A 22102-nucleotide genomic window follows, 5' to 3' on the forward strand; every position below is an offset into this window, starting at 1 on the left:
AGTCCTACTGCATGAAATAACCACAATAATGCAAAAGCATTTTAAGCATTTCATACGATAAGACTAAGATTCAGGACTATACAGTACAACCAAATAGCATGATCTCTCAGAAAATAAGCCAAAAATCGAATAGTAAATGGAAATACTACACAAACTCAAGTTTTGACACTTGTAATGACACTTTGCATTGATGGTTAGGTACTCATCGATAAATATCTAACCATTAATTTTGAGGGTCAAGTAAAGTGTCGAACTTTAGCATTCATGTAGCATTTTCAGATAAAAAATACTACTCCTACACCATTATGTACATCTTAAACTACACGATAATATAAAAATGTCCAAAATACCCCTAAGTCTCACTGTAAGGCAAATTTGAGATGCAGGATATTTTGATTATTTTTACATAATTGTGTAGTCTAAACTGTACACAATGATGTAAGAGTAGCATGATTCTTTTCGGATAGTGAAAGGCAGGCAGTTTGAGCATCTGTTTCATTGTCCCAACAGGTCATCTTCCATGTTACTACATTCAACGAAAAATCTTCTGAAAAATCCAGCAGCCAGCCGACCCATAAGACCAGACATGAGTAGAGATTCAAACACAGTTTCGGGTGCAAACTGTATGCAAAGCAAACCTGATGATGAATCATTTTAGCTTTTCCCACAACAAAAGCATCACCTCAGGCTAAATCTGCAAGATGTACAACTGAGTTTGTCATAAACTTCAATACACCCTAAACCCTAAGCTACCAAACCATCTATGGTCAGTCCCTATCCCTCTCTACCAGACGATCAGCTTTCATTTCACCCCAGGTTATGGCATATTCTAAGCTTTGCATGAAATACGATAAGATCAGATCAGCCGAAATCAAACGCAAAAACAACTTCACTACGTCACTCTGATAAGATCAGTCCAGGAAACCAGTAGATGCCAACTGACATTGGAAAAGGTTGCTGGTGGCAAAAATTGGAGCAAACCGATGTGTCGTTTCAATAATAACTGCCATAATAGGCCTGGGTAGCAACTGAGGCAGGTTGCTGTGCTGGAGCCACAGCTGCTGTTGTTGCTGATTGTACATAATTTTGCTGGGGATAGGCCTGCTGAGATTACAAGCAAGTAACATTTAGTATGTTGTCCTAACAATAAAATCTTAGAAGTAACTTTGAAGGGAGTACAAGTCTAGGGAAACATGAATGATAGGCATGAACCATGATTATGCGCCAGTAGTCTAGCAAGAATGATACGGTATACCTTTATAAGATTCCACAAAAATCAGTTTGAGTATCGTAGGTGTTCACAATGCAGGAGATGCTATCTTCATTCTTAGGGATCAAAGAAATAATAGAGGAAAAGCTTTATGAATATAACGACATAAAAAAATGGACACCAGGTCAAGGGCCACAGGCCTATATAAAGCCGTGCCTAGTTTTAAAGTGTATTCACTGTAAATTCTTAGTACAAATGCTTGACTATCCAGCAACACACAAAGGGGCACATAAACGAAGTAAACCTAAGCTATAACAATAATTATCAAATCACACCCCCTGTATAACATTAACTCCGTCCAGTTGCAGAGTGGCATCTCAGACCTTGCTACCAGAACAAGGATAGGAGATTTGATGTAAGAATGCTTCAGCTCCTCCTGTTTCTGTCCAAAATGCTCTTGGACAATATTGCATTTTATGTTTAGGCTCTTTTCAGTGTTATTTGGACTATTACTTCCTTTGTGTAGCTGTGTCCCAGTGTCTTCCAGCATAAGAACTAAATAATTGCAGCAAAAATACAACCAGCTCCACCATTATGCCCAAGACCATATAATAACGTGGTACCCTCCCAGCTACACCCCTACCCCAACTAGCCATAGATATGGAAAACATGGCCCCAGAGGTCAAGGGGTAGCGTCGTAGCGATCCTTATTGACTTGCAGCCAAATATTCATATCAGAAATAAGGGAGAAGTGAAACCCAAAAAGGTGAATAATGTTATAAGGATAACCAACTGGCAAAGAAATCCCATTCCAGACAACCAGCACCGACCTTAATCTTGAGGAATTTCTTAAAACTGAAATGTTAAGTGTCACTTTCCCCAGTAATCTAGGACCCATGCTACAGAAGTTACAAACTTATGCCAACTTTTAGGGCTACGACCTTTGGATAGGGAGTTAAGTTCTATAAGCAATAGGTATACTAAACTAAAGTCAATCTTTGGCAAGAATTGATGATCTGTAAGCAAATATCTTACGGTTAACAACTACCATGCCAAAATTGATTCTAGTAAAGTTACCATGCAAAACACAACTTTGTAAGTTACCAACCATAATACACACAAAAAAAAAAAAAAAAAACAAACAAACAAACTTGAGCTACCTGGACTGGATATGAAGGTGGATAAGCACCATAAGCAGCATTCTGGGGCACTGACGTTGGCACTTGAGGATTTGCATAGCTGCTTCCATAACTACCATAAGCACCAAATGCAGCCTGAACAACAAACAATGATGACAATTAAGAATCACTTGCTAAATCAGCCATGAACAAAATGGAATCTAGACATATGCAGCAATTGACTACTACAAAAAGAAAATGAACAGAACTAATATGTTTCCATAAAAAGCCAAACAAGAATCCAAAATGCTAAATTCATTATGATCCTCTCTGTTGATCTTCTCAAAATTCTTAACTGTGTTCAAAAAATAACAGGTAAAACCCAATTCTGCATTTTATTTGCTTCTATTTGAAATTCAGTAATTTGTCCATCCATTCAGTAGCAGAATGGGTATCCTTGCATGAAACAGAATCAAGTCCAACTGAAAACCAAGTACACATCAAATAAAAATGTAAAATAACAATACTCAAAATGGATAAAGGTAAAATAATAAATTAGTTAAGAGAAACAATAGCAATAAATGTAATAAATAATGCATGATTCAGTTCAACGTGAAGCAAATCTAAATATTACCTGTTCCACAACTTAGACAAAGTGTGGGTGATCCCATCAGATAAACAAGTGGTCCTTTGTACTAGTAGAAGAAAAATGCCACCAGAAACAACCTATTATTGTGCCTTGCTGATAACTATGTTAAACATAAGCACCCACAATCTTTGTTAGACTCTTCTATTCCCCTTGCACACCCCAATCTACCCCATATACATATATATATATATATATCAAAAAGTAAGGCTACAAAATGCGTTCCACACCACTTAATTAACATTTTGATTCACTAAATTAACAACAGTTTTTTTTCCCTTTTTTGGGTATCTGTAGCTTCCATTTAATTTCAACTACATCTCTAAATAATAACTTACTAGTTTTTTTATAAATAGCGATAAATTCTTTATTACAAAATTATATTTAATATTTCAATAAGAGCCCACATAATCACACTTAATTCTTGAATATATATCTCAATATCCTCAGTTTAAGGATTTAAAAGACACACACACAAACATCAGTACTCAATAATTACACCTTAAGTCCACATAACATAGACCGGGAAGTGAAAGTATTTACCTGTTGTTGGGTATAGCCAGGATTCCACTGTTGCCCCTGGGCTTGTGTGACTTGTGGCCAAGCTTGGGGCTGTAAGCCATACCCTGCAGCCCATTGGTTTTGTGCATTTGGATATGCACCCATAACAGATGGAGCCGTTACAGGAACAGCAGAGTATGATTTCGCTAATTTTGTTTTGTCTGAAACAAGAAAGTCCTCCGCATTACGCTTTTTTGACTCCGACGTGCTCTTGTGGTGTAAGAATAGCTTGGCGTGCCGATCATCAGCCCTCTTTATAGATTGTGCATCACCAAAGAGATCCAAAAACTGCAAAATCAATTGTTGGCAATTGGCTCAACAAAATTCATGCAGATATATTTTACCCAGACCCACCAGGGAAGGGAAGGACCACAAACCATATCATAAGGAGTTTCCTTTTTCAAATGAAATGACAATCCAATCAAATACTAAAAAGTTTAGATCTGCCAATTTTAAAGGAACAGAACAACACCCACAATAATCAGAGAGAACACCAAATCACCAGGAACATCTTGTCATGACCCAAGGGTATAGTAGTAATAGATATTAGATGTATTTCCTTTTAGTTGTACTTTGCTGTAGCAGTTTGTACCTTTCAGATTGGAACAGCCTATAAATAGGCTGTATAACTTAGAGAATGTTATGTTTCTTATGATAATTGAATCTCAGATTTCCCTCTCAATTCTCTGTTCTCTCTCGATCTCTCCTGTTCTCCCTCAGTTCTGTTCGTCATCTCTCCCTTTCTGTTCTAATCTCCCTCCATTGCTGACTCTATCTTCCCTGATTTCCTTCCAATTTCCTAATCAAAACCTAGGCAAACCCTAGGATCCTAGCAATTTGGTGTCAGAGCTGACTGTCCCTCGGCTGTCAGTCAGGCGATCTCCCAGGTGATCTTAGCAGTGATCTGTCAAATTTGGGGTGAGGCAATCTTAGCAGTGATCAGTCGAAGTCAAGGCGAGGCGATCTTAGCAGTGATCGGTCGAGGTCGAAGCAGAGCCTACGATTCTCAGCTGAGTCCCGCAATTTTAGGCAAAGCAGGGTCTTGAAGGCGAAGCTGCTCCAGGTGATTTTAGGCTGTTGGGCCAAAGCTGCTGGCTCTTGGTTGTTAAAGTGAGATTGAGGCGAAGCAGGAAGGCAAGTGCTGGAAGCTGATAGAGAAGCATAGCCAAGCGATTTTAGGTTATTGATACAGAGCGGCTGTGATTACGAAGATTCTCAGCTCAGATTTGAGGGCAAAACAGAGCAAAGCAATTCTCGGCCCAGATTTGAAGGCGAAGCAGAGCAGGTTGAGTTTCGGTGGTTAATTGAGCGGTTCTCAATTACTGAATTCCAATCTAGGCGATTCAGAAAGGAGATTTCTGAAGAGGAATTCCAGCGAAATTGGAAGCTGATAGTAGGAAAGAGGAACGAAAGAGAAAATAGGAAAAAGTGGAAAAGGAGAAGGAAAGAAAGGAAAAAGAGAGGAAGGATAAACCAACTAGAGAAAACAGGGATTGGCTGAAACAACGGGCCAGTCGTTGCAAGTTCTTGGGGACAAAAACTCTCTAAGGAGGGGGAAATTGTCATGACCCAAGGGTATAGTAGTAAAAGATATTAGATGTATTTCCTTTTAGTTGTGTACTGTGCTGTAGCAGTTTGTACCTTTCAGGTTGGAACAGCCTGTAATAGGCTGTATCACTTAGAGAATGTTATGTTTTTTATGATAATTGAATCTCAGATTTCCCTCTCAATTCTCTGTTTTCTCTCGATCTCTCCTGTTCTCCCTCAGTTCTGTTCATCATCCCTCCCTTTCTGTTCTAATCTCCCTCCATTTCTAACTCTATCTTCCCTGATTTCCTTCCAATTTCCTAATCAAACCCTAGGCGAACCCTAGGATCCTAACACATCTTTTGGAAGTCAATCCAAATAATCAGGCCTTTTTCCAAATACTGCAAGCAACGAAAATTAGATACCTAAAAATGTAAAAACAGAACAAAGTAAAAATCAGAAAATAACTCAATCCAGGACTAACCCAACCTCTAGATCACCGAACCAGTCGCAGAGCATGTAAATCTTTCCAGGCATAAACATCAATAACTCCCCCTGACAAACCGAACAAAAAAGGAAAACAAAAACACAAGTGCAAGCAGTCTTTACGCACAAGGGAGTGCTAATAAAGGGCAAACCACCAATTCTCATGCCTATGAGGAACCCCACAAGGGATAGCAATACAGGTAAAGCAACACAACAGTTTTTACATTCAAAATGATGGACAAAAGCAAGATATAGTTTGAAGTGCCCCTGCTGTAGGCATAGCCACAGATATAATGGAGTTTCAACAAAGAAACAAAGAATGTCACAACACAGACATTCACACTCGGTACAAGGAAAGAACACATAAATAAATATAGAAATACTATGATGTTCTCACTTTAAGCTAAACCCCAGTCCAGCTAGGATATTTGCCTTGAGGCAAAAAACTAAGTGTTGGGCACAAAAATGAATTCAACAAGCAGTTTAGGCAGTTGAAAAAGAGATTAAGAAAAATAGAATGACTGCAAGGGGTGCCCGCATTCAGAAACCCTACAGTAATTATCCTACAAAAAGGAAGGGTAAGTTATATACAAATACTGTGACAATCAAGGGAAGTGAATGACAATGATATATATACACCTATATATTATTTTTTATGGCAACCTAGTTGACAAAAGCAACAAAAGTGGAAGACATAGATAGCTAAGAAGCATGGACATGGACATGAGACAACATTTTTCAAAAAGGTAGGACACAACATGAACAGGATATGTTAATTAATAGAAATATTTTTTTTATATTTCTAATGGCATAATAAAGTATCAAAACTATATTACAACTCATAACTATGCATTTAAAATTAATAATTCAAATTTCCAAATGAATAACTCTAATTGAATTAGCAACCAATTCACAAGTCATTACTCATTTCAAATTCAAACACAAAAAGGTCCAAAACAAGTATGTAAGATTTAAAGAAAATACATACAAGAGCTAGGAAATAAATAAACGCAAATTGAAGAGAATGCATGTGTGAAGAGTACGAAAAATGAGAGTGGTGCAATGAAAATGTGGAAAATTGAAGAGAGATGCAATTGCCAAGAAAACAAATAGTAGTCATTTGAAAAAAAAAGAAACCTTATTTTATAATGTCTTTGAAGTCTCCATAGAGGGGACACGTGTGTCCTATGTGTGTCCCCTCCCATGTCCTCTTAAAAAAATTAAAAAGTGTCAGACACGCCCTGTGGGTGTGTCCAGCACATATTGGTGGCATGTCAGAGTGTTCCAACACGCAGGCGACACTGGTACAGCAGCCCCAGGAAGTATCTGCGTTTCAATAGATAGGTTAGTAGGGCAGGGCCAACTAATGTTGGTTGAGAAAAAAATGGCAGGACAAATAATGAGACTTGAGAGATAGATGGGAGAAGACATAGAAAGTCATAAAAGTACTAATATAGATTTAGGACTCAGAGAGGACACAAAACATGAACCATTATTTTTTCACTACAACAGAAAAGTACATATGTAAAAACCCTGCTACCAGAAATGAATCTATCAGCAAATGGAAAGCAACCTGCCAAATTCAGCTCAAACAAACACATGATTTCACACACCTTTAACCATCAACACATGCAAGTTAAGAATAGCATAACAATCCCAATGCACAACAGAAAAGACTTACACATTTACCTGACAAAATTTTCATAAATAAATATTTAATCAACTTCATGAACATATCTATAGCAGTGCGCAACATTAATTGATGTAGTTGCCAGCCAATAATGGAACCCGTATAAAATTCTATCAAGGAAAATTCTTTCAAAAATGGCAAATCATCACCTCCAAAAATATACTAGAAAGCTCTTCTCTCTCAGCAAAACTTCCAAAATTTGGGTTATCGGGGATAGGAGCTACAAACTTCTCAACCAGTGAATCTAAATACCCAATTTGCTTTGGAGGTGGTTGAATTGATTCTAAATGAATCAAAGCCTGCACATAACCCACAAGGGAGAAAAGCAACAGGTAAGTAACAAAATTCAACAGTAAAGATAAAGCACAGTATTAGAAAAACATGCTTGAAAGGCAAAAAAAAACCTCCAAAAGCGGTTTTGATAGCTGGATGTTCTCAAGTGCCTGAAGAAGAATTTCTCGAGCTTTTTCAACATTGACAGGAACCTATACCCCAAACATAACAAGAAGTAATCAAAAAAGTCAGAACAGCAGTAATAACTTTTGCCACAAAACGACAAAGAGGTATCTGCCGCAAAACCATAGGGGAAGTACAAGGATGACCATCAGAACAGAAATACTTTGTTCAAAAATTTCACATGTACAAGATTTCACACTATACTCACTAGGCAAAGACGCATCAGCCACAAACTGATGGGGGAAATTTGAGCATGTCCAATATTTCATTTTCAAAGTATGAAAACATTTTCTAAATATCTCAAAACTTATTATAGACAACTAATATATAATCTTGCCAGGGGACAGCTGTGGCTATAGGCAATAGTAGGTGACCCAAAATACAGATAAATACTCCAAGCAAAACCCAGAAACTTATAGAGTTCAAACTTTCTTGCAGACACTTGGCAAAAACTTAAAACAACAAAGTGGAGAAAAAGAAACAGAAAATCTGAAAAGAAGCTATCACTGAAATTGGTTAGATTTAAGAATATTTTGACTGTTGAACACCAAAACCACCCATGGCCCATGCACACTCACATCACAGACTACCAATCAGTAACAGAAAAATTATGAGCAAGGCATTATTTACTTCAACCATTTCTGAGTCCTATGTAGGTGGCAAATTCTTAAAGCAGTTTTGGTGTATTCAAGCAAAGGTACCTTGACATATACTATTTGTAGATGACATTATCTTGGTAGATGAGACAAAAGAAGGTGTAAATTCTAAGCTCGAAATAAGGAGTAATACTTTAGACCCTAGATTTTTTAATTAAGTAGATAAAAAATTGAATATATGGAATGTAAGTTTAGTAAAAATACAAGTGTGGATGATGTTATAGTAAAACTTGAAGATCAAGTAATCCCAAGAAAAAGATCATTTTATGTATTTTGAATCAATCATCCAAAAAAAAATGGGGAGATTAATGAGAATGTTACTGATAGAATTAAGATAAGATGGTTAAAATGGAAAAAAGCATCTGATATTTTATGATACTGTAAGGTTCGTTGGAGCTAAAAGATTAATTATATAAAACGATTATAAGACCAATTTTGTTGCATATACAAAACGTGAGTAGCGAATATGAGAATGTGTGGCAATTAAAGAAAAAATATAATTAGAAAAGAGGTTATTCATAATATAAGTTGAAGTGGCACCTATTGAAAATAAAATGCATGAAACATAATTAAGATGGTTCGGTCTCACAAGAAGACAACCAACAAAGAAGCCTGTGAGGAGAATGGATGGAATAAAGCAAGCTTTTAGCAAAAGAAGTAGATGAAGACCAAGAAAAACTTTGTGGGAGACTCTTAAATATGATATGAGTTCTAAGAGCCTTAAAAAAGATAAGGCCATAGATAGAAATGATTGGCAAACTAAAATTCATGAAGCAAACTATAGATAGTGGGACTACAACTTGATATGTTGGTATTGAAGTTTCAGAGACAAATGTGAAATGGTATCTTCAAGAATACATGAAACAGTCCATAAGTTGGCGCAAACGAAAAAATAAAAACATATCAATGAATTTGCTACTAACATACAAAAGAGTTTGCCACCAAGTGTGATATGGTCCTTCTCTGCTGTGGCATGAATGCATATAGAGACACAATCTCACTCAAGCATGCTATTTAAGCTTTCCGCCTAATTGTCTCCCTTAATCATTTCTAATGGGGAAAAATTAAAATAATACTTCTTTCTTGACAAAATGAGCATAAATTCATTAGTATTATATAAATATACGAGCATTACATACCAAACGTAAGAACCGAGAATATTGTGCAAACAAGAAAGGCAGAGTTTGTGAATATTCTTTCCCTTTTTCAATAGCAATGGCCTGTTCATATACTGAGAAAGCATCGTCCAGGTTTCCCTACAATATCAACAAAACAAAGAATCACAAAATGTTATGTGAAAATAATTCTTGGAATCTTAAGCCGTGAGTTTTAAGCAATCTTACCAAGCGGTGTTCCATGTTCGCATGCTTAATAATAGCTTCTAAAAGACCAGGGGAAATTTCCGTGTGGACAAGTTGATAGGCAGCTCGGGCTCCTACGATATCCCCATTATGCTCTTTAAACCGAGCGGCAAAGAGATGAATCTCTGGTTGTCTCTGTTCAAAATGGACAATGAATCAACAAACATGGGAGAAATATGGTACACTAAGATAAAAAGTGCAGAAACAAAATATATTCACATTTGGGGCTAGAAATGTCATCAGACTATAAACAAGTTATATTTGCATGATCAGGTATGTATGCTCAAGTGAAATTTAAAGAAATAACAAGACGATGATGCTTCACTATCACAATCCAATCCCACGTAGGTATAATTACTGAAGAGATCTTGGGTATATTACTTCATCCCATGAATCAAAAATGACTTTTAGCTAGCACTTTCAAGTGAGGATCCCTGATGTTACAAGTGGTATCAAAGCTAACCCAAAACCACTATTGAGTAGAGGGGGGCGAAGGAAGTGTTTCAGACTGACTTGGGTCAAATTGAGATATGAGGTTTCTAACCTAGTGAGGCCGCTAGAAATTAAAGGAAGAGAGTTTGTCACAACCCAATCTAACATAGATAGTCTACTAAGGAGGTCCTATAACCTTCAGCTAACACTTTTGAATGAGGATCCATGGAGCTACATTCACATTTGAGGAAAGGGTCATCATCTATCGAGGCACAAGTTATATAAAGATACAGACATCTACGGTAAGAAAAAATTGTTATTGTTGTAAGCATTTACTGTCAATAAAAATTGTTATTGGTGTGGGAATTTAATGTCTAAGCAAAATTGAAATAAATTACACCACAATGACTTAAGAAAATATAGAGAAGTTGTTAGAATTATGCAACACCTTCAAACTTCCAAATCAATTTAAAACATCTGTACTGAATACTTACAATATGGTAAGCTAACATATAACCAGTTCCCAACCCCAAAATTTGTGTACAAAACAGTGATGTAATACCCAAATAATAGATTGTAGTTTTGGTAGGTAGTACCCATAAGAAATCAAGATACTTTTCAATTTTTTTGCAAGAACTAGGAAAAGTAAAATAGTATGTTCAACACATTTTCATCTTTGTCATGGTTTTACCATCACAAATGTCATAACGCATTTTAGTGAAGGAAGGTATCAATCAAAGGAGGCTCCTATTACTTCATAATTAATAGCGTCAGCAAGAAGGTCATTTGAAGATTCATTATAAAAAAGACATTAAATAAAGAGCAGTTTATGGATATTCAACAAGGACTCCAATACATCTGTTAGACCTATTAATGTCAAAAACTTTGTTAGGCCTCAGGAAACCCTTAGCATGTTCGTCATCAGAAAATGCTAGATGTGATGGTGCAAATCTGATACTTGTACGGATTTGCTTATCAGGTGGGGTATGGGGGGGACTGAATTCTATACCTTAACAAAGACTTGAGTAGCACGCTCAAGTGCATTATTTGCGAGATCCATGCTTCCACTTGCCTCCATGCATAAAACATACCTTATCCAATACTCAGGATAGTTTGCACAAGCAATTAAACATCTTTCATATAATTTGACAACCTGATCCACACAAGTGACATCATTGGTTAGTAAGCACTAAGGCAAGGTTGCATGAACTAAACAATGATAACAATAAACAGAATGAACCAAGGTGAATGCACAAGTACTCCGTTGACGGAACAGGGAGGCCCCTCAAATACGAAAGGAGGGACCCTCCTTGCCTGACAGATAGATGGTTAGGAAGTAAGAACAGACCTGCATGCATAACATTGGAATTTCAAAACAAGCATTTTACCATACAACACATCATGAACCCAGAATGTCGACTCACAAATGAAGGTTTGAAATACTTAGCCTTATAGAAATCAAAAGGAACCGCCCATGCTTTGGTCCAAGTTCAGTATCCTCTTTAAAAAGATGCTTCATCCAACGGTTTAGCCAATAAAGCATATGATGCGGCAGATATTACTTAACTGTAAGTCAATGTATAACAAGGACGACAACTAAAACTACAAGTGATTGAGAAATTTCAAATGTGGCCATTACCATAAACTTAGAAAATACCTTATTAAGGTCTCCATCTCCTTCAATAAATTCAAGATAGTTATGCCAATTCTCAAGTTCTGCAACATTGAGGGGACGCACATGAAAATAGGGCCTCCTAATGGCAGTTTCAAAACCAATGATCTTAGAGTCAAACTCCTTAGCTTTCTTATACATTTCTTCTCTAACAGCAATATACTTCTCCAACTCTTCAGCGTCAGTTAAGCCTGCAGTTCCAGGTTTAGGAGATTGCTCAGCAACACTAGAGAGAACCTCTTCAGTATCTTGAGCTCTAGGTTCCGAATTAAATGTGACAGCAGCAGCAGCAGCTTCCTCAGTAGTCCTCAACTCTGACACAGGCCGACTTCCAGCTAATTCCTTGAAGCTAAAACACAAACAGCAAACAAGCTCAGATACAATATACAACTGTAAATAAAGTCCATATGTTAATAACCATGCAACTTGTGTCCAAGCATGTGAAATACACAAGATGTCAAGGTAAACAAGCAAGGCACATCAGTAAGTATTATACAACCACAAATAAAATGCATAATCACCTGTTGAAATAACGATCCAGTTGTTGGATAGGATTCTCTAATATACGTGTATAGATCATAGCAAGACGGGACCATTCCTGCTGCATGTATTCATACTCGATATACTTATCCCAAAGTGGATAAGATAGATAATCTGTTCCAACATATGCTAATCCTCGCTCAAACAGCCTGACAGAAAATGAAAGTAATTATCATCATAACATAAAAAAGAAACAGTAACCAGGCCAAGGAATGCGTGTCCACAATTGCTCGCAAAGGCATTAGAACAAGAAGGAATAATTCACTCTAATGGCAGAACACTTCCAAACTTATGCACAAACGCATTGCATTTACCTTCCTGTAAAAAAATCATACAATGTCCCAGAAATGGAGCAGGATAGAGGTCATCTTAGCCATTAACTTGGACGAGATCTTCTCAGCGGCAATTTGTTATTGATGCACCTCAGAGTGTCAATAGTTAAAAACAGCAAAATATTCATGGAGAACTATGCGTACTATGACACAGCCCAAGTTGAAGAATAAAGGGGCTGATGAGGCCAAAAACAGAATTAAACTCTAACATAAATTCAACGAGCTAACAAATATAGTACCCACACATCAGAAATATTGTATTTCTGAAGTGCAAGCCAAATAAACCTTCCACCACATACGGGACAAGTCACTGTAGCAGACATTCCAAAATATGGTTAGAAAGCATTGTAAGGTACTGACTCTTTATGACAATGTTAAAATCAGCCAACCATGCTCTTTTCATAGGAGCTACAATAAAAATGAATAAATTCAAAATAATTACCTACGAATGGTCTCTGGATCCGGATACGTGCTTATGGAAAATACACAATAGTGCAACCACATGTCCACAGAATATGTTACTCCTTGAACAGCTCGTTCGTATACCTCTACAACTTTGTCAATAGAGCCCAGGCGTGCCTCATGATCTGCATACTTCTTCCAATAACCGTAACACAAAGGAAATTCTGCTAAAAAGGCATCATAAACTTTCCGGATTTTCATAATGTTATTCTGCATGAAGCAAAAAAAGAATGTTAACTCCAAGTGGAAAAACAGGCCTTCAATGAGCAGATACAAGCAAATAGGTACGAACAAAGGTTCACTGGAAAGAATACAGACTGTCAAGAAAAACCCAGTGGCCTGCAAAATCAGTAACTCAAATTGTGAAGACATTTGTTTTAGATTAGTTTCTGTACTTAGTTTTTTTCCTTGTTGATAAATCTGTTAGCATTTTTGCTTAATGTAATAGGTGTTTGTTAGTTTGTTTGATAGCTGACCGAAAGGGGTTTATTTCGGTCAGGGTGGGCAGTTGGTTGTAACTGTCCTCCCCGCCTCTATGATCTATAAATAGGGGCTGGGAGGGCTCGGAAATAGCATGGAAACATTGGGTTTTCTTGAGAGAGTTGAGCGAGAATGTGCTAGGCCGAGAGGAGGGTTGATTTGTATTTTCTCTTGGGGTGTTCTTCTCTGTTTAGTCTAGGGTTTTAGACTAAGGGAAAGAGAGGTATTTCCTAGTGCATGTAATTGCTGTAAGAATTCAAGATAGTGGAGTTTTCATGGGCCCAAGGCAGTCTGGATGTAGGTCTCATTTATGAGACTGAACCAGGATAAAATCTTGTGTCTCTTGTGTGGTTTGTTGCTGTTTTGTGTTCCTGTTACTTGTGCTTTCTGTCGAGTGTTGTGTATCTTGATATTTGGGGGTATAATCAGTGAGTTCTTGGAGGGATAGTTTGATGTGTGTGTGGCGGTCTTTAGAACAACACAAATGATGCATGCTTTCATAGTTATCAACAAACAAGAATGATAGACTTCAACATGAAACAAAAGGCAGCACAGAAAATGAAAAGAAGTGCCACAATCTATTGGTACACATGCCATTAACCCAAATGTGAAAACGGCAAGCCACTGTCAAATTACTAACACCAAATTAAAAAAGGAAATAAACACAGAACATGCTGCAGAAGTAACTCAAATTACACTAATATGATCCTTCAATACCACAGATAATCAATATATGCCAGCTGTCACAACCATCATTTCCTTGGCTTAAAGCAAATTTTACGATGAACCATATGCATATAGGGTTGGCCAGTTCATAATATGACCTGAATTTGTTCTTTGGCATCCACTGGAAATCAAAACTGGTATTATGAAAAGATCAAATTCATCTTTTCATGATCATGGAACTTTTGGGATGAAAAGTAATAGAAAAAGAATAGGTAGAAGAAGACAATAAAGTTAAGTTTAAGCAAAATGTGTGAAATTACACAGGGTAATTTGGAACGTATTTCACTTTTTCCAAATCAGATCACATGAAGAGATTTATGCCCCTTTAGAATCATGAGTTCATGTACTAGCATGAACAGTTCTTTCGGTCAAGAACTTGGATCTCGTATGTAGAACCAAAATTTCCTCATTACATTGCTGTTCTCAATTACATAATTCAAGTACTAGATTATAGAATAAAAGCATAACAAGCTGCAAAGCTCCTTCTGTCCTTATTTAGGCTAGCATAGTAACCAAGCAGCTGAAAAAGACAATATCTCCTACTATAAAATAATAAATTATTAAATCCATCTATTCAACAACTTATGCATTCATACATTCAAAAAAAGCTTGTATAGAAAATTCAAAAGATTATGAATCTTAGATCCTCAAATGGATAACAATATTAGGATAGTTAACGTATTTTTCCTCTTTTCCTTCCAACTTTTTAACTACAGAAAAAACAGAGTTTTCAAGTTGCAATTCCTAGCCCCAAATTAGGCCCAAACTTCAGCTCACACTCTCTTTTAACTCCTCAATGTAAAATTAAAAAATAGTTGATGCCTGGGAACCTCCAGCAACTATTCTCTGAAAACCTAGCAAACAATACACATTTATATTTTTTTCATTTTTGTCATTTTTCAACAACAAAATATGATAATATTTCCAGTTTTCAGGGCCATAGGGTTAATGGCAATCAATAAGTTCAAACAATTCACATCTACAACTTCATTGTACCTTTTTGCTATGGTAGTAGATCCAGGTTGACTCATCATCAAGGAATATAACAAACATTGCTAGGTTAAAAAATAATTTTTTGGGGTCCATTTCTATATGTGGCTTTTAGAAAATATAAACCCTGAGTTGACCAACGCAATTTTAGGATTTTATAGAAAATAACAAGGTCTAACTTGTGTGTAGATGTTGGGTGACTAAGGCAAAATTTTGCACATGGGGACCCCCATACACATTTTCCACTAAAACCAAAATAGAAAAATGGACCCGAGCAACTTCTTGCAAAACCAGCCTACCTTGACACCAGTCACTTTTTTTTGACAACTCTATAAGTTAACTGTCAACTTTTCTTGTAAAAACTTCACTCTTGAACAACTTCTCATATCATGTTTATGAAATTCATCCATCAACCTAAGGCTTCCTCTGAGAATCAGTCAATGCATGGCCTGTTGACTCTTTGCTAGTAGCCTATAGAGAGATTTGTCCACAAATCATTACATTAGCATATGTGATTAACCTATCAAATTAAACTGCATCCCACAAACCCAAATGGCAATCATGTTAGTAAAACAAAGACTTACACATTACAGCAGGCCATTTGTAATAATGCATTGCAAATTTTCATGGCACCACAAATATGAGCAAGTCTGAACATTGAGAATCAAGAATGAAAATAAACAAAGATAACTTGCAATGTACTTACAAGGAAAAACAACAATCTTTATATCATTCGATAACCCAAACTACATACCTCTGCCACCTTCTCTGTCTCTTCAATTAGGGTCGTCCAGGCATTAAAATCTATAGAATTAGCTCTCACTATATTCCACAAGCGTTCTTCTTCAGCAGATAGTGCTGGCACAAAATATAACAAAACAAGTCAAAAACACGAAATATGGCAAACAGACAACAACAAAGAAGGTCAGCTAATAAATTAATAATCCAACATGACTGTATCAGTGACAACACTTTTTAAAGCGAAATCACCGAGATATCTCAGCAAGAGTCAATAGAACATTAGTTTAATACAAAATACCACATAATAAGACCAACAAATTGTTGTGACCACAACTCAATTAAGAAAGAGTTTAATTAGGAAATGCAGTTGGTCGAATACGAGTTATAACATTAAAATTGTTCAATAATTATAAATTGGAATAAACAAAGGAAAGCAGTTGCTCCAGGAACTGCTAAGTTGATTACAAAATCAATAAAAACCAAACATCGAGAAGAAAATGCAAAATGAGAATAACTTGGCTTTCTTTCAATGGACAATAAAACCACACAAATAAAATATCACCCAAAAATGATTCGACAGCAGAATGAAACAATGCAATACTAAGCATAGCTCAGGCAACCTAAGCAGTTCATAAACTCTGCAGATTAAATGACAATTATTTGCAGGTGTTTAGCAATTGATACCATACCAGAATCATCCACTGGTTGATGCATGGGGATAGATCCAAGAACATCATCTGATGGATTTCCATTCTCACTTATACCAGCCAAAGCTGTATTTCTCGCACCACTTACATCGCTTCCGTTTATGGCAGAATCATTACCAGCAGCTTCAGAAGAAACCGCAGAAGCATTTTCAATGCCACCAATACTCTCATTAGTACCAGTCACTTCATAAGATGCCTTGGAAGTAAAATGTGTAACAGTAGGAGCTCCATGCAAGGCAGAATTTAGATCTGCACTGTATACCATACCACCTTCATTAGAAACATCAGGAACGGGATTAGCAGCATCTGCCACAGCAGCAGGTGCAGAAAAATCTCCTGAAGCTGTTGAAGCAACAGAAGCAGCCCCATCACCACTACCTCCATCAACAAAGGCACCAGTATCAGGAGCTGCATCTGAATGAGCATTGACATAAACAGAGGATGAATAGCCAGCAGATGTGTACCCCAAAGCTGCAGCTGTTTGACCAGCCAGAGTTTCATTGTCCCCCATGTTGACGAGAAAATTTATGTATAGACCTCAACTGAAAAAGGCTTCAAGATTATAAACAGCAAGAGCAAATACATAATTATCAATCATTTTAGCATCAACCATACAATTTTGATAAACTTCGCAAAACAACCCCCCTAACAGTGCACCTTCCATTTAATCCTAAATGGTAGTGTTTTCCAAGGAAACAAGGGAAGACCTCAAAGCTAACAATAAGAAACAGAAAAAAAGTTTAGCAGATCGTGAACGTTGAATTGAAACAGAGCCAAAAACCCAAAAGAATGTAAGGGCAAAAAACAAAAGAACCATTCATCAAAAAGAAAAGAAAAAAAAAAAGCCAATGTAATTATTTGTTTGCAGTTTCACTGAGCCAAATCATACCCAGAAATCTAATGATCCACATCAAACACCTCAAATAGGAAAAAGACAGAAGAAGCAATATTAAAAACTTACATAAAATTAGTTGAAAAATGAAACGCATAAACATTTGAAAAAAAGCTTTTATTGTGTAAACAAGGAAAATCAGAAACCTTGCTTTCAGGGAGAATGACATCTGACAACAATTGCAGCAGTTGTTAGCAAGTTGTGGCAAGCAGCTGCTTTGCGAAGATTGACGCAAAGAAACCCTAAACCATGCCAGTTGCTAGATGAATTTATAAATTTATAATCCTCAAAAGTCAAAACTGAATCAACTTTTACAGATTTAAAATTGAATCGAGCCAATTTAACCAACTTAACCAAATGACTTCAGTTGGGATTAGAAATGCAGATTAACCAAAGAATGCTCATCCCTAGACACATTAGAAAATAGAATATAAAACAAATATTTTTATAACCTCGTTTAAATAACCTTATTGTTTCAAAAACTTCTATCCAATAAATAATAGAAGAACCAACATTGACATAATAACCCGAACAAACAATAACTTTTCTACAATGAACCCACTAAACTACAACTAAACCCTAATTCTAACAAATCTTCAATTATTTGAATAATACTGCATATTATTGAACTATCTGAGTAAGCCCACACTTTCATATTTTGAACACATATTAAGCTATAGCAGATGTGAATGTTTGTCTCCAAGAAATGCAGAGATCCATCATAGCATGAAAGGCTTTTGCAACTCTTGGATTTGGCAATATTGATTGTCTCCAAGAAATATTTTTCTCAAAAGCTCTAAACCTTCATATGCACCTACATTTTCCTAGACTGGGTAAGGAAGGGAATCACAGCGGAAAACTGCATATGATGCACTGATACAAAAGGCAAATTCTATAAACATCAAGTGCATTAAATAATGCTCACAGTACAATTAGAGTATCACAAACCAAAGCAAAACTTTGACAAGAAAGCATAGTGACAGCAACAACTAGACATCTGAACAATTTACTTATAGATACATATTTGCCAATTAATGCACAACTTAACTCCCAGCCTCTCGTCGGTACACTGGCAATAGTCTGGGACGGTCCTAGTCCCAAGATGAGAATAAATTAGTGTTGTAACATTTGTATTAGATTAGATTAAATGTAATCATGTATTTTTTGTATTGCTGCATATCTTTAATTCCTGATTTAGTGTTAGATTTAATTGTTCTTCTAGAAGGTCTGTTTCTAGAAGAAGGCTGCCAGCTTTATGTGTTAGTTATTCGGTTAGGCTGTTAGTTAGTTTTATTCCTTGTGCTCAACCACCCCCTATACCCTATAAATAGGGGTCGTGGATAGGTTTGTAAGTGAGAGAGTCTTAGTGTGCCAGAAATCGTGAAGGACTGTTTTCAGTTTTACTGTCTTAAGTTGGGTTTGAGTGCGAGAGGTTGGGAGTGGCTGGTTCTAGCTTGTATTTCCTATAATCCCTATAGCTTTCAGTGTATATGGGCGGGAGGGATTAAGCTCTCATTGTAATCATCCTTGGTGACTTCAAGATAGTGGATTTCAGTGGCTCCTAAGCAGTCTGGATGTAGGTCTTGGATTTCAAGACCGAACCAGGATAAATCTTGTTGTTGTCTCGTGTGGTTGTGTTGTTCTCTTTTCTGTTCTTTGTTATCAATATATTCTTGTAGTAGGAAGCTGGTTGGGTTGAGAGAATAGAGTGGAAAGCTGTGAGATACTCTAACAATTAGCTGCCTAATTAACTTTCTTCCTTCTATTTTAACTTGTCCCTTTTTCCTTCTTGATAACCTGTTTTTGGTTTGGAATATCCTTACCTTACTTATCCTAATGCATACCATAATTAACTTCCCTTCTTGATAAGTTATTGTAAATCTGCCACAATAACTTACTAAAAGAAAAAAAAATAAAAGGTAAATATTTAGGTCAGATGCGTTGAGACTATTAAACCTACACTAAAGCAATCAGTGAGCTTATTAGCTGAAGACTGACGCCTTCACAAGCTGTTTAGCAGGTGGCAATCTCTTAACAAACTAATTTGACAGCTTTAGATCAATGGATGTGATTAAAACTGAGCTCATTCATTTGCACGGCTGAGATTAAATCAGTTGTTTAGTTTGGTAGAGTTAGTTACCTGAATTGATTTCCTCTTGTATAAAAACAAATGTGTATCATTCTTATTGGTTATTTAGATCACAGGATACAAGCAGCTCCTCTTTCTCAATTTCTTATCTACTCTATTCTCTGTTTCTCTGTTTTTCATTGTTGAATCCAACTCATCACGAAACGGTAGCTTAAAAGGAGACAAATTAACACCAAGTCCACTGGCATATAATTCTATTTCCTAAAATTTGTCAGAACCCACCTCTGAAGCTTGATATTCAACGCAACCAAAGAAATCACGACGAACTACAGGAACGCGAGAGTATCCGTTTTCCAAGATGTGGGCCAACAATCTGATTTTAAAAATATATATATACTTAGCTATTCAAAACCCTAGTCGCTAAACCCTAACCTAAGAAAATGTCAATAAAATATGGGGGAAGGAAACGCCCGTGATTTAAATGCATGTCATAGAATTTTCAAGCGACGAAAACGAAAGCCCTGAAATTATCATCAAGAAAGAACAATAAGGGATTTCTTCATATAACGCCCACTCAAACTATAAACGAATAGGAAGCATAACAAAGGCTCAAACTGAAGAGACGCACAGGTTATGCAGAGGGAGCGGAAGAAAAAACTGACCAGCTTCCAGTGAAGCGACTCGGGGAGTACGGAAATGGCGTCGAAGAAACTCACCAGATCTGAGTATTCTGGACCAGCAAAGGATTTTAAATCGATGGCCGCAGCAGCGTCACCAGAGAATAAACGCTTCGATGCCTGAGATGACAAGCGAACGGACCGAGGAACAGCCGCCTGAGCAGCTTCTCGATCTGGATCAGCGACGACAGACAGGAATGACAACGAATATGAGCGACGCACGAGGTACGCCGGAGATTAGCGACGGAGGACACCGGAATTGGTGGATGCTGCGAGGGAGATGAACAACGGACCGAGGGACGGCCGCCTGAGCGAGCAGCTTCTCGATCTGAGTCAGCGACGGAAGAGAGACGTCGGAGAATAGCTGACGGAGAGGGACGCCGACGCCGGATACGAGAGACGCCGGAACTGGTGGATGCTGCGAGGGAGGAGAAAGAGAGAAGAAGAAACTCTAGCGCCGAATGAGATTTTGGGGTAGGGATTTGGGGACCTGAGTGGAATTCATTAACTCGTTGGTGGGTAGAGTAGTCTTTCCGACACCATTAGGGTCGCTGGCTGTGAAGGTGGTGGATAAGGGAGATTAAAGTTATCCAATCAACCCATTCAAAATGGGTTTTCACAAATTTGAATTTGTTCCCAAATCTATCAAATGTCTCTTCATTATATCACCAACTTTATTTACGAAAATGTTATTTCCATGCTTGTAATACTTTTAGTAATACTTAATCCATTGATATGTTATATAATTTACGTTAATGCTATATAAAATATAATGCACGTAAATTGAGAATAAGAGCGAATAACCTTTTTATCGAAAAAGAGTAAATTTCTCTTTAAAGATAAACTATTTTTTAAGTAAATGACGAACCAACACTAAGTCGAATCCTTTTGCCTTGGACTTCATCCTAATGTTATTTGGTTACGATATTCATTCAGTATTTAAAGGTTCAACTTTATCCTTAACTATACGTCAATTTCTTAGAGACTCACCAACGTACATTTGATTCTCTCTTACTATAAAAAAAGTCTAGATCAAATTTCTATCAAACGAAATGAAGCTCTCTATTTCGATTAAAGACCTATCCCATGCTTGGTAAGTCTACCCGAAATGAAAAGCTATCATTCGTTCTTTTACGCTGATTGGCTTAACCCGTTTCTCTTTCTATTGAAGATTGAAGTGACCTGAAATTTCCACTCACAATTGAATGTCCAAATATTGTTTTCATTTATTTTATATTAACCATTACATTGATTGTAATAAATGTATTTTATTTATAGATAATATGTATTTATCGTATCTAATAATGAGTACTGTTGTAAAAACTCATAATGATCCAATCTAAGAGTTGAGCCCCCGAAAGAAAATAGGCCTAACAAAAAGTCGACTCAACAACAGATTCTTAAATCATAAGTCCAAGGCTTGAGTAAAGCCCATAATTGGCACCTAGACGTATCTAACATATTGCATCTCAATTGATCATATGGCCTTATATGGACCATTCTCTCAACACGGACTACCTATATGAATGAACAATGTATAATGAGTATGATAAATCATTTATTATACTCAAGTTGCATTACTATTATGCAAGGTTGTTAAAATCAATATTTTATAGTGAGATTAAAAAATGATCAAAAAAATCGAATCATA

General features: G+C 36.7%; 1 protein-coding gene across 12 annotated transcripts; it reads right to left on the reverse strand.

The window, feature by feature from the left end:
- Nucleotides 1–464: 464 nt before the first annotated feature.
- LOC127814082 (pre-mRNA-processing factor 39-1) lies at nt 465–20947 on the reverse strand. 12 transcript variants are annotated; one of them, XM_052355327.1, is made up of 15 exons: nt 20491–20941; nt 17258–17335; nt 16776–17047; nt 16100–16203; nt 13130–13359; nt 12337–12504; nt 11801–12164; nt 11153–11296; nt 9694–9846; nt 9490–9606; nt 7643–7723; nt 7388–7537; nt 3518–3823; nt 2371–2484; nt 465–1104 (listed from the first exon to the last, which is right to left on the reverse strand). In XM_052355327.1, the coding sequence occupies exons 2-15, from the start codon at nt 17302–17304 to the stop codon at nt 994–996; spliced, it is 2361 nt and encodes a 786-aa protein (XP_052211287.1). In that variant the 5' UTR covers nt 17305–17335; nt 20491–20941; the 3' UTR covers nt 465–993. The 12 variants fall into 12 exon arrangements, 11 of the variants coding, with proteins under 11 accessions (XP_052211287.1, XP_052211284.1, XP_052211289.1 ...); XM_052355324.1 differs by having other exon boundaries at nt 16776–17171; XM_052355329.1 differs by having other exon boundaries at nt 17258–17345.
- Nucleotides 20948–22102: the final 1155 nt, after the last annotated feature.

Source organism: Diospyros lotus, chromosome 12, assembly GCF_014633365.1.
Source record: "Diospyros lotus cultivar Yz01 chromosome 12, ASM1463336v1, whole genome shotgun sequence".
Lineage (NCBI taxonomy): Eukaryota > Viridiplantae > Streptophyta > Magnoliopsida > Ericales > Ebenaceae > Diospyros > Diospyros lotus.

Coding starts and splice junctions, on each gene's coding strand:
- LOC127814082 (XM_052355319.1), bottom strand. CDS start 17,304: ATGGGGGACAATGAAACTCTGGCTGGTCAAACAGCTGCAGCTTTGGGG. Junction 13,360..16,099: donor AGACAGAGAAGGTGGCAGAG/GTATGTAGTTTG, acceptor TGCTTCATGCAG/AATAACATTATGAAAATCCG. Junction 9,847..11,152: donor CTACTCAAGTCTTTGTTAAG/GTATAGAATTCA, acceptor CATTTTGAACAG/AGACAACCAGAGATTCATCT.